Source organism: Heloderma suspectum, chromosome 10 (assembly GCF_057233095.1).
Source record: "Heloderma suspectum isolate Gila_16-S chromosome 10, 16-S_ref, whole genome shotgun sequence".
Classification (NCBI taxonomy): domain Eukaryota; kingdom Metazoa; phylum Chordata; class Lepidosauria; order Squamata; family Helodermatidae; genus Heloderma; species Heloderma suspectum.
This window is the reverse complement of record NC_139467.1, coordinates 15,636,357-15,653,332: the sequence shown is the minus strand read 5'-3', so window position 1 is coordinate 15,653,332 and position 16,976 is coordinate 15,636,357. Positions and strand designations below refer to the sequence as shown.

At 45.0% G+C, this 16,976-nt stretch overlaps 1 protein-coding gene across 1 annotated transcript in view; it reads left to right on the top strand.

Annotated features, from left to right (window-relative positions):
* The window catches only part of LOC146337798 (sialic acid-binding Ig-like lectin 5), a 28,145-nt gene extending 15,409 nt beyond the window's left edge, over nucleotides 1–12,736 (top strand). The window contains exons 4-8 of the mRNA XM_084814359.1: nucleotides 922–975; nucleotides 3,307–3,573; nucleotides 3,706–4,014; nucleotides 9,233–9,308; nucleotides 10,006–12,736. Coding sequence (XP_084670485.1) covers nucleotides 922–975; nucleotides 3,307–3,573; nucleotides 3,706–4,014; nucleotides 9,233–9,308; nucleotides 10,006–10,075 — 776 coding nt within the window. The 3' untranslated portion in view covers nucleotides 10,076–12,736. The remainder of the gene's footprint in view (nucleotides 1–921; nucleotides 976–3,306; nucleotides 3,574–3,705; nucleotides 4,015–9,232; nucleotides 9,309–10,005) is intronic.
* Nucleotides 12,737–16,976: the final 4,240 nt, after the last annotated feature.

Sequence of the window (16,976 nt, the reverse complement as noted above, 5' to 3'; positions counted from 1 at the left end):
AACTTAAATTCTTTTTAAGGGAAAAGCAAAAGAATGACAGTTTTTGGAAGAAGCATGGATAGCAACAACTGTAGAAGGGACACAGGAGACTATCCATAATGGACACTTTCAGTATCCTGTTGACCACGGAGTGGCCTTTGAATTTTCTTCTGATTCTTTCATGGGACTTCTGTTAACTCTGAGATGACAGAGAAACCACAGATCTCACAATGAGCTAATTTGGGGGAAACCAGTCACTGTCACCTGCCAAGCAGCATTTAAGCTATAGAATTCTCTTTCACAAGATGTAGTGTTGGCCACCAATTTGGATGAGGATTTAAAAAAGGGATTGGACAAATTCTTGGAGCAGAAGCTATCAATGGCTACTAGTCCTGATGGCTAACATGCTACCTCCAGTATCAGAGGCAGTATGCCTACGTACAGCAGTTGCTGGGGAACATGGGTGAGAGGGTGCTGTCCTGCCTTTGGATTTCCCATGGGCGGCTGGTTGGCCACTGTGTGAATGGAACGTTGGACTAGATGGAACCTTGGTTTGATCCAGCAGGGCTCTTCTGATGTTCTTATGACCTAATCCGAGACCACAATCCAAACCTTTTGGACCACTGAGTCTAAAAAATGACTTAGAGCCATCCACATGGAACTATCCACACCGAAATGGGAACTGGACCTGTGGTCCCGGTATCACCCTCATGCCTTCCCTAGCTGGCCAGGATAAAGTCCTTACCTACCAGGTCTGATACCCTGCTATCTGGGAAACCATTCAGAACACCACACATCTTGACCTAGCTTGTGAGCAGCTCCTTGAGTTCTATGTAGTGTTTCATCCCCCATGATTTGTCACAATCTCTGCCCTGCCTTCTTAATCTTAGCTTTCCCACCAATCCATTTGGTGTCCTAACCGTTCCCATTCTTATGTTTCAGATCAACCTCGGGACATTGAAATCACAGGGAGCATAGAAAACCTTGGACACCGTGGTAAGATAGGAAACTCTAAATCAAGGGTGGGCAGCCTTAGAGGCCCAAAGCCTAATTTCAAATGTCTTCCATGAATGATCAGTTCAGATCCTCTCTTCCAGGAATGTCCTGTCCCTACCCTGGCAGCCCAATGGACAGAGAGGAAGAGAGAGGAAGAGAGAATTGGGGTGTCAGAAGGAGTGAGAGAAGGAGCTGGCAGAAAGAGAGAGTGAGAAAAGGGGTAACTGTGCCTAGCACTGGCATGCTGCCCTAGCAGTTTCCCACTGAGGGAACTAAACTCTCAACAGAAAACAGATTCCCCACACCTGCTCTAAAACATTTTGGATATCCCAGCCACCCCATTCTTAGAATAGTGATTTCTCCTAGATAATTTCAAGGCACCTCCAGTACTCTGAAATGATCTAGGGGAAATCAGTATTCTCCACTTGGAGAATTCTGCTCAAGGACTTCAAAGTGGAGACGATGGGGGTAGGTATGCTGTGGAACAGGTGATTAGAGTGGATTGGTATCTAGGGGTGGACTGGCTGGACAGAATGTGACAGAATGGGCAGGAACAGGAAGTAGCTGGGAAGGAACAGCAAATACGTGTCATTATAACATGTCATTCCTTACAGCAGCCCTGACACACATGCTTTTGGCTAACCTCACACACACACATGTAAATCCATCCCTACAACTTGGAATGTTGAAATATTTCCACTTGTGAAATGGAAAGGTGTGAACTGAAGTGAGGATGCTTTTTACCAAATTGGTCTGGGTTCTTCTCTCCTTGGTATCTAATCATCATTACTGGGATCTGATTCCAGTAACGTAGGATGTTGGTCTCAAACAATAAGGTTATCATCACTCCATTAGGTTCCTTCTCTTGACAGGTACTATGATCCCAAGATAAGGAAGCTATGTCCTCAGTAGCCAGTCTGTGCATCAGTCATATAACACCAACTATCATGTAGTAGCTTCAGATATAATTTGTTGCATGTCGTAGTCATACACCACTTTTCAGCCAAGATTGGTTCCCAAAGCAGGTTCCAATAAATTGTGCACAAACCCCTAAAGCGTCTACATCTGAGAGCTTGGTGTGGGGTTATACCAAAAACCAGGCCTGCACAACCTCTCCCTGTATCAGCCTTCCCACGTCTTGCAATCTGCAGGGTTGATTCTTCTCAAGGTGCTTTTTTCATTTGTGTGATGTCTATAGAAAGAGTCTTCTCTGTTATGGCACCCTGTTTCTGGAAAACCTTCCCGATGGCAGTGCAACTGGTGCAGACCTCACGATCATTTCTGGATTCCTGCATTGAGCAGGGGGTTGGACTCAATGATCATGTAGGCCCCTTCTGGCACCCTTCCAACCCTACCATTCTATGATTCTATGAGTCTATGATTTCCTCCCCTGGTCAAAACTTTTTTGTGGTCCCAGACGTTTTAAGTTGGCCAGTTCTTTTTCACGTTGTTGTTGTTTACTGCCTTTGGGGTTTTTATGATAGTATTTATTGTTTTCACTGTATCTTCATTGTTTACCACCCTGATATCATTTGATGAAGGGCAGTTCATAAAGATCCCAAAGAAAGCTGCCCCAGAAAGCTCCTGGGTTTGCTGCCTGCTAGAATCAAGAACATGGCTGGTCAAGACCTGGCAGGGTGATGGACTGTATTTGCCTTAGTGGGTCACTGGCCATGTAGGCCTGGTGTATAGCACAGTCCCAGAATAGACACAAGTGCTTCTCAGTATTAGGAAAGGCTTTGTTAACAACAGGTGTCATCCCAAGATGATTGTGCTTCCAAGCTCAATTCAAGGTGCTGGTTTTAACCTATAAAGCCTTACATGGATTGGGACCACAATACCTGATGGAGCGCCTCTCCCGACATGAAGCTACCCATAGCCTAGGCTCAGCTTCTACGGTTCTCCTCCGGGTGCCTCCCCCAAGGGAGGCTTGCATGGTGGCAATAAGGAAGAGGGCCTTCTCAGTCATGGCTCCCCCATTGTGGAATGATCTCCCCGATGAGGCCTGCCTGGCACCAACATTGCTATCTTTTCAGTACCAGGTTATGACCCTTCTCTTTTCGCAGGCATTTGGCAGCAGATGATGAGTTTCTAATTGGTCCTGGATTTGTCTTATGGTTACGCTTGATTCCTCAGTTTTAAGATATATGTTGTCTCTGTGCATACTATCTGTGTGCATTTTTTAAAAAAATGTAAATGGTTTTTAAACTTTGTATACTGTATTTTAATGATTTTTGATCTGTGTAAACTGCCCAGACAGCTTCGGCTATGGGGCGGTATAGAAATGTAATTTATATTAAATGATTGTAACCAGTTCCATTTCTCTTGCAGACTTAAGAGGGCAGAAAGGGGAAGGAGGTTTGGATCTTGTGGTGACTCATGAAGGTAACACTGTCAGCCTGCTCTGTCAAGCCAACGGCAGGCCTGATCCCACCTTGACTTGGAGGAAGGGGAATAAGACCATCAGTGACCCCAGGCAGGGCAAGGAGCACACACTTCTGCTAGCCAAGGTCGGATCAGAGGATACTGGGATGTATCAGTGCCAGGCAGAAAATCACCTCGGCTCAGTCAGGAAGACCTTTCAGGTCATTGTACAATGTAAGTGTGTGTGTGTGTGTGTGGGGGGGCTCTTTGGCAGCCTTCAGCTGAGTGCATGCACTGAAGTATTGCAACCAGCTCTGTCATTCCTGGATCTGAATGAATTCACCTTGGGGTTTTGTGCCTCTTCAGATGCCCCCAGGCTCAGCAAAAATTCCCAGAGAAAAACAACATGTTGGCATAAGGAAAATGGCCTCCTCTGCAACTGCTCCCTGTATTCTCAGCCTCCATCCCACATCCAGTGGCAAGTGGATGGGGAGGCAATAACTGAGAGTAGCAGCAAAAGGAACCTGAAGGTCACTTCTTTGGTCCTGGGGTGTGAGGTCACCAGCTCCTTAAACTGGACCGGCAGCTTGGATGGGGATCACAGGATCACCTGCTCTGGGAGCAACCCTTTTGGAGTCTACACAGTGCAGTTGCCACTTAGTTTCCTGAAAACAGGTGAGTCTCCACCAGATTCTAGATGCCTGTGTTCACCTACCAAGACTGGAAAATTCAGAAAAGGTAAATTCACACCCAATCCTAAGCACACTTCACTTGCATGTAAGTCTTATTTACTTCCATAGATGTTTTCTTTTACAGATAGTTAGCATGGGATGGTGGGGGGGTGGGGGTAGGGGTGGAAAACTTCAATCAGAATTAGGGATGTTGGAGAAATCTGGAAGAGAATGAAAGGGATTCAGATTTTTATGAATCCAACCCACAGATTCTGCAGTAGACTGACTTTTCCTGTGGACTTGTGGACCGTTTTTCTAGCTTTCCTGAATTTTTCACAAATGTATTAATAGAAAAATAGACAAAATGTGGGGGGGGGGAGCTGAAAATGCACATTTCCCATATAGGCTAAAGCTTGAAAATGCGCATTTGGGGGATTTGCATATTTTGGGGGGATTTGTGCAAGTGCAAATTTCTGGAAAAACAAATTTGTGCAAATGCAAATTTGCACAAATTCAGAAAATAAAATGTGATTCTGTCGATGAGTGGATGATGGAACAAAAGGTGCCTGACAATCCATGAAATGCAGACGGAATGGATGTATGCAAACTGGAACATCCCTAATCAGAACCATGGTGTGGGGAAAGGGGCCTCAACCTTTTAAACCCCCATTGTGGCCCTGATCCACACTGGCCCCACTGCACTGGATGTGTACCTATGGGTTGTGTGCTTAGGGGTTCAGCCTTAGGCTTCTCCCCTAGATTTAGAAGCTCCACCCCTTCAATCCTTTCTGAAAGTGAACCCAATTAAAACTAGATCAGGCATCTTCATCCTTGCATTCATTCAGATCACAGTCCCGGTATTTATTTGAAAGGCAAAATAAAGAGAGTTCCTGGTCTCATTTATGGCAGTCTGCAGTCTGTCTGTATGTGTAATTTTAGCTAACTAGCCTGTGACCTTTTGTCATGCTTTGTTTGATAAACTTGCAGAGATGTACTTGCAAGGAGGCAGTGCTAGGTCCAGGTCTTGCTGGGGGCAGGGGGAGCTTGGGCAAGATGTGCTCATTGGACTCCCTCCCTGAGTGTGCCCCCTCCTCCTTGCTGCCCACCTGCCTCCTCCCTTTAGTCCACACCACCTGCTTTTGGAACAATTCTTTTTGAGTCCACATAATGCAGTTCCTGCTCAGCTTCTTGAAAACAGGTGATATTCCACCAGATTCTAGATTCCTGCACTCACCTGCCAAGACTGGAAAATTCCGAAGAGGTAGATGGGCCAGGAAATCCTACACTTTACATTTTGCCCGGACAAGAGATAGAGCCTTACTACAGGAGGCTTTTTGTGTGTGCTCATAATTGTTCACTCATGGTAGTTTGCAGGGCTTTTACACAACATCGTCATCTGCCAGGGCCCCTCCTGTGCTTTGCAACCATGTGCTCTTACCAAATAAAATTCAGCAGCACAATGGAGGCATTAGAATAGCCTAAATCAGGGGTGGTCAATTTCAGGGAGTCCAGGATCCAATCCCCCCACCCCTGGACCCCACCAAGGGCTGTGCCCACGGCTGTCTGTCATGATGCTGCAGAAGTGGCAAATGAAGTGGGGGCCACACAAAAGACTGGTGTGTGTGTGTGCATGCAACTCAGGGGTCATATGTTGTCTGCCCCTGGCCTAAATAGTGGTATATAAAATCGACTAGATTTGCTTTATGAGATGAGGGATATGGTAGCGCAGGGGTGGGCAACATGCAGTCCTGGTGCAGCCCTTACCTCCCCACTGCCCTCCCCAAATAAATATAAAAAATGGTGACAATAGTGGCAAACTAAATCTGCAAGGCTAAAAGGTATGATGCCAGAAGATGAGCCCCTCAGGTCGGAAGGTGTCCAATATACTACTGGGGAAGAGCAGAGGGTATTTCCAAGTAGTGCCAGAAAGAGTGAAGCGGCTGGGCCAAAGCCGAAAGGACACTCAGCTGTGGATGTGTCTGGTGGTGAAAAGAAAATCCGATGCTGTAAAGAACAATATTGTTTAGGAACCTGGAATGTAAGATTAATGAATCAAGGTAAGCTGGAGGTGGTCAAACATGAGATGGCAAGATTGAACATCAACATCTTGGGAATCAGAGAACTAAAATGGACAGGCATGGGCGAATTTAATTCAGGGGACCATCATATCTACTACTGTGGGCAAGAATCCCTTAGAAGAAATGGAGTAGCACTCATAGTCAACAAAAGGGTGGGAAAAGCAGTACTGGGGTACAATCTCAAAAATGATGGAATGATCTCAGTACGAATCCAAGGCAAACCATTCAGCATCACAGTAATTCAAGTCTATGCCTCAACCACTGAGGCCGAAGAAGCTGAGGTTGATCGGTTCTATGAAGACCTACAACACCTTCTAGAACTAACACCAAAAAAAGATGTCCTCTTCATCATAGGGGATTGGAATGCTAAAGTAGGAAGTCAAGAAATCACTGGGATAACAGGCAAGCATGGCCTTGGTGTACAAAATGAAGCAGATAAAGGCTAATAGAGTTTTGCCAAGAGAACACGCTGATCATAGCAAACACTCTTTTCCAACAGCACAAGAGGCGACTCTACACATGGACATCACTAGATGGTCAATATCGAAACCAGATTGATTATGTACTTTGTTGCCAAAGATGGAGAAGCTCTATACAGTCAGTAAAAACAAGACCTGGAGCTGAATGTGGCTCAGATCATGAGCTTCTTATTGCAAAATTTCAGCTGAAATTGAAGAACGTAGGGAAAACCACTAAACCATTCAGGTATGACCTAAATCATATCCCTTATGAATATACAGTGGAGGTGAGGAATAGATTTAAGGGATTAGACCTGACAGAAAAAGTGCCTGAGGAACTCTGGATGGAGGTCAGTAACATTGTTCAGGAGGCAGCAACGAAATCCATCCCAAAGAAAAAGAAATGCAAGTAAGCAAAGTGACTGTCTGATGAGGCTTTACAAGTCGCTGAGGAAAGAAGGGAAGTGAAAAGCAAGGGAGAAAGGGGAAGATATACCCAACTGAATGCAGATTTCCAGAGAATAGCAAGGAGAGACAAGAAGGCCTTCTTAAATGAACAATGCAAAGAAGAAAACAATAGAATGAGAAAGACTAGAGATATTTTCAAGAAAATCGGAGATCTCAAGGGAACCTCAAGGGAACGTTTTGTGCAAAGATGGGCATGATAAAGGATAAAGAAGGCAGGGACCTAACAGAAGCAGATGAGATTAAGAAGAGGTGGAAAGAATACACAGAAGAACTATACAGGAAATATCTTAATGTCCCTGACAACCACGATAGTGCAGTCACTGAACTTGAGCCGGACATCCTAGAGAGTGAAGTCAAGTGGGCCTTAGGAAGCATTAGTAACAACAAAGCTAGCAGAGATGACAGTATTCCAGCTGAGCTATTTAAAATCCTAAAAGATGATGCTGTTAAAGTGCTGCACTCAATATGCCAACAAATTTGGAACACTCAACAGAGGCCACAGGACTGGAAAAGGTCAGTTTACATTCCAATTCCAAAGAAGGGCAATGCCAAAGAGTGTTCAAACTACTGTACAATTGCGATTATTTCACATGCCAGCAAGGTTATGCTCAAAATCCTACAAGCTAGGCTTCAGCAGTATGTGAACTGAGAACTACCAGAAGTACAAGCTGGGTTTCAAAGAGGCAGAGGAACTAGAGATCAAATTGGCAACATTCGCTGGATCATGGAGAAAGCAAGAGAATTCCAGAAAAACGTCTACTTCTGCTTCATTGACTATGCTAAAGCCTTTGATTGTGTGGATCACAACAAACTCTGGCAAATTCTGAAAGAGATGGGAGTACCAGACCACCTTACCTGTCTCCTGAGAAACCTGTACGAGGGTCAAGAAGCAACAGTAAGAACCAGACATGGAACAACCAATTGGTTCCAAATTGGGAAAGAGTACGACAAGGCTGCATATTGTTGCCCTGCTTATTTAACTTATATGCAGAGTACATCATGAGAAACGCCACGTTGGATGAATCACAGGTCGGAATTAAGATTGCCGGGAGAATTATCAACAACCTCAGATATGCAGATGATACCACCCTAATGGCAGAAAGCAAAGAAGATCTAAAGAGCCTCTTGTTGAGGGTGAAAGTGGAGAGTGCAAAAGCTGGTTTGAAACTCAACATTAAAAAAAACTAAGATCATGGCATCTGGCCCCATCACTTCCTGGCATATAGAAGGGGAAGAAATGGAAACAGTGACAGATTTTACTTTCTTGGGCTCCAAGATCACCGCAGACGGTGACTGTAGCCATGAAATTAAAATTCCTTGGGAGGAAAGCTATGGCAAACCTAGACAGCATAGTAAGAAACAGAGACATCACCTTGCCAACAAAGGTCCATATAATCAAAGCGATGGTTTTCCCAGTAGTAATGTATGGCTGTGAGAGCTGGACTATAAGGAAGGCTGAGTGCCGAAGAATCGATACTTTCGAACTGTGGTGCTGGAGAAGACTCTTACGAGTCCCCTGGACTGCAAGGAGGTCAAATCAGTCAATCCTAAAGGAAATCAACCCTGACTGCTCATTGGAAGGACAGATACTGAAGCTGAAGCTCAAATATTTTGGCCACCTAATGTGAAGAGAAAAGTCCCTGGAAAAGACCCTGATGCTGGGAAAGATTGAAGGCAAAAGGAGAAGGGGACGGCAGAGGATGAGATGGCTAGATAGCATCACTGATGCAATGAATATGGACTTGAGCACACCCCGGGAGAGAGCGGAGGACAGGAAGGCCTGGCGTGCTGTGGTCCATGGGGTCATGAAGGGTCGGACACGACTTAACGACTGAACAACAACAAATCTGCAAGATAAATTTGGCCCTTTTGGCACTCCGTAGCCAAACCTTTGGCTTGGAAACAAGCTAAATTTAACTATTGTGGCTCTAGAAGTGGTTTTGGCCCTTTTTAGGGGGCACTCCCTGGACTGCAGCCAATATCAGGAGTCCCAGGGGTGTGTGAAAATGGCCCCAGGACCTCCAGAAGTTGCCTGTCCCTGTTGTAGGGGAAGCAGAGGAGTGAAGGAGTTGGGACATCAGCTTTATTCCTTTATTTTTTTTTTTAAATGACTTCATATTACCAGCATCTAAAATTACTTATGATATTTTAAGAACATGAGCTTACTGGGCTGCCTTGTTTCCACTCCCCCCACCCCCATCTTCTTTTACTATTGCAGGAGCCCATAATGAGAACCTCACTGCAGCATTTGGGCATTTCAACACAGCCGTTTTCTTCCTGCTGGTCCTGGCCAAGTAAGTGGGTTTCTTTCCAATTCTGGTCCCTGCCCTGTGAGCTGATTTGGCTCAAAAGTAGGAAAAATGAGGCAAGAAATGATAACAGTAGCCATAATTTCCTAGGGCTGTGTCAAGTTATTTTGCTTCCTGCGGTAAAGGCCCAAATCTGCATTCCCCCCACCCTTCCCTTCCCTTCCCATTCATTCATTCATTCATTCATTCATTTAATCAATCAATCGCCCATCTGGCTGGTCACCCAGCCACTCTGGGCGATGTACAACAAAAGAACAGTTTAAAACAATAAAATACAACATTAAAAACATTTTTCTAAAAATACCCTAACCCACCCCAAATGCCTGTCTGAACAACCATGTTTTTATGGCGGAAGCTCATTAAAGAGCTTTCATGTACAAAAGATGACCAGACCGGCAGCTGAATCTTATTTTATCAACACTGTTGACAGGACAGCATCCGTCACCACACCTGAGGGCAGCAGGCTAGCTGAGGGGCTGCAGGGCATCCTCCCAACAACTTGCCACCACTCCCTGCCTTCCAGCATCTGCTATGTGAGGTGTTTGCCTCACTCTGCCTAATGGTAGGACCGGCCCTGTAAATTATTTAGATTCCCCTCAGCCCTCTTTGAGACTAATTATAGGTGATTCATCCATTCTACCACTTGGCTAATGTCTTTATTCTCTTGAAATTTTGTTTTAAGGGTTTTGTTTTGTTTCTTCTTCTTCTGCACCTTTCGGTATTTGAACCAGAGGAAGGCTTCGTTGATGTAAGAGGGCAAAACACCGACTGGGCTGAACTCATTCGTCTGCACAGGGAAGCGAAGACCGTCACTTCTAGCTGTACACTCCTAGATCGCCTTGGCCCAGAGAATGCTCGTAAAATATGGAGAAGAAGCTTAAAACACATACATACAAGATCAAATCTTGTATGGGAGGTTAGACAAGAGATGCAGGGGCAAATTTGGATGGTAGGGAGTTTCCTGCAGCACCTCTCTAACCCCGCACTCCCACCAATACAATCTAATGGAGCTGCTTCACGCCTTTTATGATTTTTTTTATTTGATTTGTACCCTTTCTCCCTAGAAGAATGGCACTCAAAGCAGCTTACCCTCATAAATAAAATTTGATTAAAACATAATTAAAAACATATTTAAATTAATGTTTTATTATAAAATGTCAACAAAACAAAACTATAAAGAGGAAAAAAATACAATTACATTTTTGATCCATTTTCTCATGCTAAAGTAAGTCTATGGGGAAATCCAGATTTAAACATTGGTAAGAAAATGTTTTTGTGGTGGACCTGGATGGATACATTGATTTTTACCTTGGATCAACTAGTGGGTTCTGATTATGAGTTTTTGTCATTCTTGGCTTTGCACGCCAAATTTGCCTGCTACAGCTCAGTGGCAATACTTGCAACTGCAGTATTTTATAGAATCTAGGTTTGGCCCTGCCACTTTTACAGCTTCAGGGTCTCCTTTGCAATTGGAAGCACTTATTGAGGCTGGCCAGTTATACTGACCCATGATCCATGTTTATGAATACTTATTATCGTTGAATAAATATGATACACAGGGTCTTAAGCAGGAATAGAATCGGGAACTGGATGGTCCCATTTTGCCTAATCAATGGATCGCTGCTTTAGCATCTGTACCTGAAGCATATGTGGATCTCAGGTTATGGCTTATTTAGCAAAAACTCTTATTCCATGTCTATTGGATGCCACAACATCCCATAAGGGGTTGTCTAAGTTGGCTAATTGCTGGAGGTGTAACACACCTCAAGTTTCTTTCAACCATATGTTTTGGCAATGCCCAATAGTTGCCTCTTTTGGGGAAGAGTTTATTATATGTATAAACTTTGAACTGGAACACTGTTTAATATTTACTGATGTACATGTCCTCTTAAATTATCTACCTGCTTCCTGGAGGTTAACACATGATCATATAGAATCATAGAATAGTAGAGTTGGAAGGGGCCTATAAGACCATCGAGTCCAACCCTCTGCTCAGTGTAGGAATCCAAGTCAGAGCATCCCTGACAGATGGCTGTCCAGCCTCATCTTGAATGCCTCCAGTGTGGGAGAGCCCACCACCTCCCTTGGTCATTGGTTCCATTGTCATATTGCTCTAACAGTCAGGAAGTTTTTCCTGATGCTCAGCCAGAATCTGGCTTCCTGTAACTTGAGCCCCTTTATTCCATGTCCTGCACTCTGGGATGATCGAGAAGAGATCCTGGCCTTCCTCTCTGTGATAACCTTTCAAGTACTTGAGGAGCTCTATCATATCTCCCCTCAGTCGTCTCTTCTCAAGGCTAAACATGCCCAGTTTCAGTCTCTCTTCATAGGGCTTTGTTTCCAATCCCCTGATCATCCCTGTTGCCCTCCTCTGATTAGCGCAAATGGATTCTCTGTGCCCTTCTGACAGCTAAAATACTGCTATTACAACATTGGAGGTAAACTCTTACCTCCCATAATGCAATGGATTGAGGACCTAATGACGCGTTCAACATTTGAACAGGTGGTATATAGACGCTACTTGCAAATGGATGCAAATATGGATATTTGGTCTGCCTTTGTTGAAGTTTATAAATAATTCTTTAAAAGGTGTATTTTCATATTTGTTTGTATACACACACACACACACACACACACACTTCATGGCCATGTATTGAAAATGATATTTTCAAATCCATGTAGTGATTAAAAATAATAATAAAACAAATGCATTAAAACACAATTAAAAACACAGCAATAACAGAATAAAAATAGCATCCAACCCAACAGACCCACTTACACGCCAAAGGACTGCTTGACTAAAAAGGTCTTTGCCTGCCAGCTAAAGTACAGTGGAAAAGGAATGAACCTAGCTTCCCTTGCAGGGAGTTCCACAGCTTGTTTGTTTGTGTGTGTGAGTGTGTGTGTGGTGAGAGAGAGAGAGAGATGAAGACACCTCCCAGAGGTTTTTTCTTTGAGATCCACATGACCATAAAAAAAATTCACTTCCATTGGATCCCTACAATTAGGTGCATATCCCCTGTCGAGTCTCATATCCACCTTTCAGGAGTGGACTGAACAAGCTCATTCTGCTCATAAAAAATATATTTTTAAAAAAATCTACAGTTTTGTAAGGCAAGATTGCTTTCTATCACATTGGGTCTGTGATTACCAAGTTTATTTAGGGTGCAATCCTATGCATGTTTAGACAGAAAAAAGTCCTGCAACTCCCCAACAACTGGGGAATGCTGGGAGCTGTAGGACTTTTTTTCTGTCTGAACATGCATAGGATTCCACCTTTAGCATGCCAGATTATCAAATTCATGATAAGATTAGATAGTTCATGTTATTTTTCTTCACACAGTCTATCTTGAACCCCTTTTCCTTTTTCTGCTGTACATTATCACGATAAACCTAATAAATGCTTAATTTGGATGTCTGCTCTGGCTGATAAATTTGCTGCTCAGAAAAGTGCCTTCTGTGTCTGGCCATCTTGCTCTATGCTACAAGGTTTCGAGAGAAGGGGGAAGGAGGAGGCTAAACCAAGTCTTTGTCCAATGGGTGCCAGCAGTCTTGACCACAGAATTCTCCTCTGTGGTATCACAGCCTCCACCTTCACCAAGAGGCCCCTCCTATCCAGAGAAGAAGGGAAGGAAGGAGAGGAAGACAACCCGAATATAATGGGGAACAGGGGCTAGATTCCAGGTTCAAGGTACACCTTTGATCTTAATGCCTGGGTTCCAATCTCCATCCAACTATGGATCAGTCACAAATCAGTCACAGTCCTTTTCTCTGGAAGTGTGATCCACTCCCCAGGAAGAACATCACAGCAAGGGGGAGTCCAACCTGTCCCCATACGTGAGCCACAGAGGGAGCAGCTGCGGGGAGCTTGCTTCACCCCTCCCTGCCAGAAGGAACACACAGATACAGCTGAGAGTTCCCTGGGATTGCAGACTATGGGTTCCTCCATTAACCAAAGAACCAAGGGGTACTTGAGGCTGCATTCCCCTGCCTCCCAGGATAAACATCATGGCAAGAGGGAGATCAACCTAGCCCCACACATTGTCCAGAGGAAGAACAGCTGCAGGGTGCTTGTTCTGCCCTTCCCTGCCAGAAATAATACCTACAAGGCTTTTGAAGTGAAGAACTGGTGCCTGAATTTAGCTTCTTCTATTTTTCCTCCTCTCTCCCAAACAGGGGTTGGGGACAAGCCTGTCTCATTCACTGAGCACGTCTACCTGATTGATGAAATTCAGTTCTACTTGTGGGAGTCTGCCCTCGCAATCCCAAAGGAATGTGGATTCCAGTGCTCTTGTGTGACTTGTGGAAGTGGGGTTTCCAGTGGTGTATACTCCACTGTTCTTGCTTCGTGTGCACCTAATGGGCCAAAGCCGATTTCATGGAAAATGAGATAAAAAAGAAAGCACTTCTCATTCTGTTGCTGTGAAGATTGGCCCAACTTTGCTAAAATATAATTGTTACTAGATATTCAACAGAACACATGTCCAAGCAGCTGATACTGCAATACTTAGAGGCTGACTTATGTGAATGTAACTTTACTTTGCTGTGCAAAATGTTAAGAACGTAAGAAGAGGCGTGCTGGATCAGACCAAGGTCCATCTAGTCCAGTCCAGTGACTGACCAGCTGCTTTTAGGAAGCCCACAAGCAGAACACAAATGCAGCAGCACCCTCCCACCCATGTTCCACAGCAACTGGAGTACATAGGCATACTGCCTCTGATACTAGAGGTAGCATAGAGCCATCAGGGCTAGTAGCCATTGATAGCCTCATCCTCCAGGAATTTGTCCAATCCCCTTTTAAAGCCATCTAAATTTGTGGCCATCACTACATCCTGTAGAAATGAATTCCATCGTTTAACAACGTGCTGTGTGAAGAAGTCCTTCCTTTTATCTGTCCTGAAGCACCCACCAATCAGCTTCATGGGATGACCCCGGATTCTAGTATTATGAGAGAGGGAGAAAAATGCCTCCCTACCCACTTTTCCCACCCCATATTTTGAGAGCCCAGAGAGAACAGGCATGTGGCCGCTGCTGTTCATCCTCGGGCATGGCATTTCAGGGGTGGGCCAGCTACCCATGTTGAGCCCCAACTCTGACTCTCCCTGCGAGCACTTCTCTTAGGTCTGCCGAGTTTTTCTGGTAGGCCTCTTTTGCTTGGAATAGATGCAAAGCAGGCAGAAATTCAGCACATGAACCCTCCCAACCCCCTCCATCACTGCTTTCACCTATGTCAGAATTTGAGAGTATGGACTCAGCTGGAGAAGGGTTACTATTTCTTCACACAAGTATAGAGCTAATCCGTAAGATAGAACCAATGTTACAGCAGCATCACTGTGTAAGAACCCGGTTTCCTCCTTACCTTTGCTTGGGTTTTCCTGCACTGTACACCCTAGTGTTCTATTGTGGCATTACAGGCAGAATATGGATCAGATTCATCATTCGTTTTCCTCTTTTCCAGATTTCTTGTGCATAGCTATTGGCATTTGAAAAATCTCGAAGACGCAGATGTAGGTTGCTGTCCCTGACCTGAGACAACCCACTAGTTTCATCCTCATTTCATCCAAATATAACTTTATGAAATTGACTCATTCCGCAAAAAACTCTAAACATCTAAATCAGATATTTAGTATTAATGAGTTAATTGCTTTTCCGAATGTATCTGTCATGTAATAAAATAATGTTACAGAGCTCTATATTGGTCTGTATCAAATCAAATTTATCTTTTTTTACTCTTTACTAGGGCTCATTTCCTTTCATTTCACTTCTGAAGTTTGGCCAAATGTGTGTGGGGGTGGTTGGATGGTTGGGGGGTCTTGTCAGCTGAACTCCAGAAGCAAAATGAAAGGAGAGGGGTGAAATAATTCAGTGGGGGAGGAAGGCCTGCTTTTTGAGAGGAAGAATATTATAGGGGATGCAGAGGAGTGAAGGAGAAGTTGGTATATCTGTATTGTTCCATTTAAAACAACAACTTGGTATTAGTAATACCCAAGAGATAAACATATTATATTTTAAGAACATACGCTTTATACATTACTGGGATGTTTCAGTTTTTCTTTTTCTTTCCAAGCTTGTTTTATCATTACAGCAGCCCATAATGACATCCGTACTGAGCTATTTGGGTCTTTGGGCACAGCCATTCTCTTCCTTCTAGGCCTTTTCCTGATCAAGTAAGTGGTTTGCCTCCTGCTGGTTCTGATACCTGCCTTGGGACTTAGTTTGGCTGAAAAGCAAGATAAACAAGGGTGCATGTATATAAAAACAGCAACCAGATTTCCATCAGCTCTCCTTGAATCTGCTTTTAGAGGTTCATCCATTCCACCCCTTGGCTAACAGCTCTGTTCTCTTGAATTCTGCTTCCAGGGTCTTGTTTGGTTCCTTGTTCATTTCCTTGCCTTTGGGTATTCGAACTAGGGGTGTACGAAACCCCGCTTACCTGGCTCCGCCGGGTTCCGCTGGGGGGGGGAGGTGCTCCGTCCCTCCCCCTGGAATCCTTGACGGGGGGGAGGCACTCTGTGCCTCCCCCCGGAATCCTGGCCGGCCGGCTCCGCTCCACGGCCAAGCCGCGGAGCCGCCAGCCGGCTCCGGCCGCCCGCAGCCGGACATCCAGCCGCTGGGCAGCCCTGCAGGGACGCAAATGGTGGCTGTCGTAGCCGCCGCCATTTGCATACGCTGGGGTTTCCCCCCCCCTGCCGTGATAGAGTACGTAAATACTTATGTAGCCTATCACGGCCTCCACAGGGACTCAAATGGCGGCCCTGCATTAGCTGTGATAGGCTACGTAAGTATTTACGTAGCCTATCACGGCTGAAGAGGAGCAAGCGAATGGCGGCCACAGGACGGCTGCCATTCGCACAGCAGCGCGGACGGGAGCAGGTAAGTGCTCCGTTTCACACGCCTTTCGTGGGGTGGGGGCGGTGGGCACTTTGTCCCGTGCGCCTTTTGTGGGTTGGGGGGGTGGGGGCTTCGTTCCGCAATGGTTTTGGGGGGGCCAAATGCACTGGCATTCGGCCTCACCGAGATCCGTCGCAGAATTCTCTGACATCCCTAATTCGAACTGGAGGAAGATTCCATTGGCATAAGGACATCGACAAGGGTGACACAGAGGGGATCTGCTGCAGTTCTTCTGCCCAGGGAAGGCAACTGTCTGGATCCACTTGACCCATGGTATGAAAGCATGCCAATATGTAGAGGAACCCTAAGGCATATGTACAAGCTCATGCCCATTGATATCTGATGAAACTGAAATAACTACTACCCTTGGGCAGGGATGTAAGCGAGGTTTGCCTGACTTGGAAATGAACTTCAGGGGCTCACTAGCTCCAACCTCAGAACCTAGATGACCTTTAACAACCTCCCAAACTCTTCTCCAGCTCCCAACTTGACCCAAGCTGAAGGAGAATACCAATCCTTTCTTCCCATCCCCACCCCATGCATCTGTTCTGTCAGCTTCTTTACCATCCCCAGTAGGACCCAATGCATTCTGATCCACATCTTAGTCCAGGAAGTGCTAATTAGGCTGGTTGCTTTAAAAACACAGAGTAAATGAATTTCTCCAGCAGCCCTGTCTGGCCCTTGGAGCACCTTCTCCCCATCAGAAATGAATGACACAAACAGCATCAATTCTGCATTGGGGAAGATAATACTGGTAGCCTC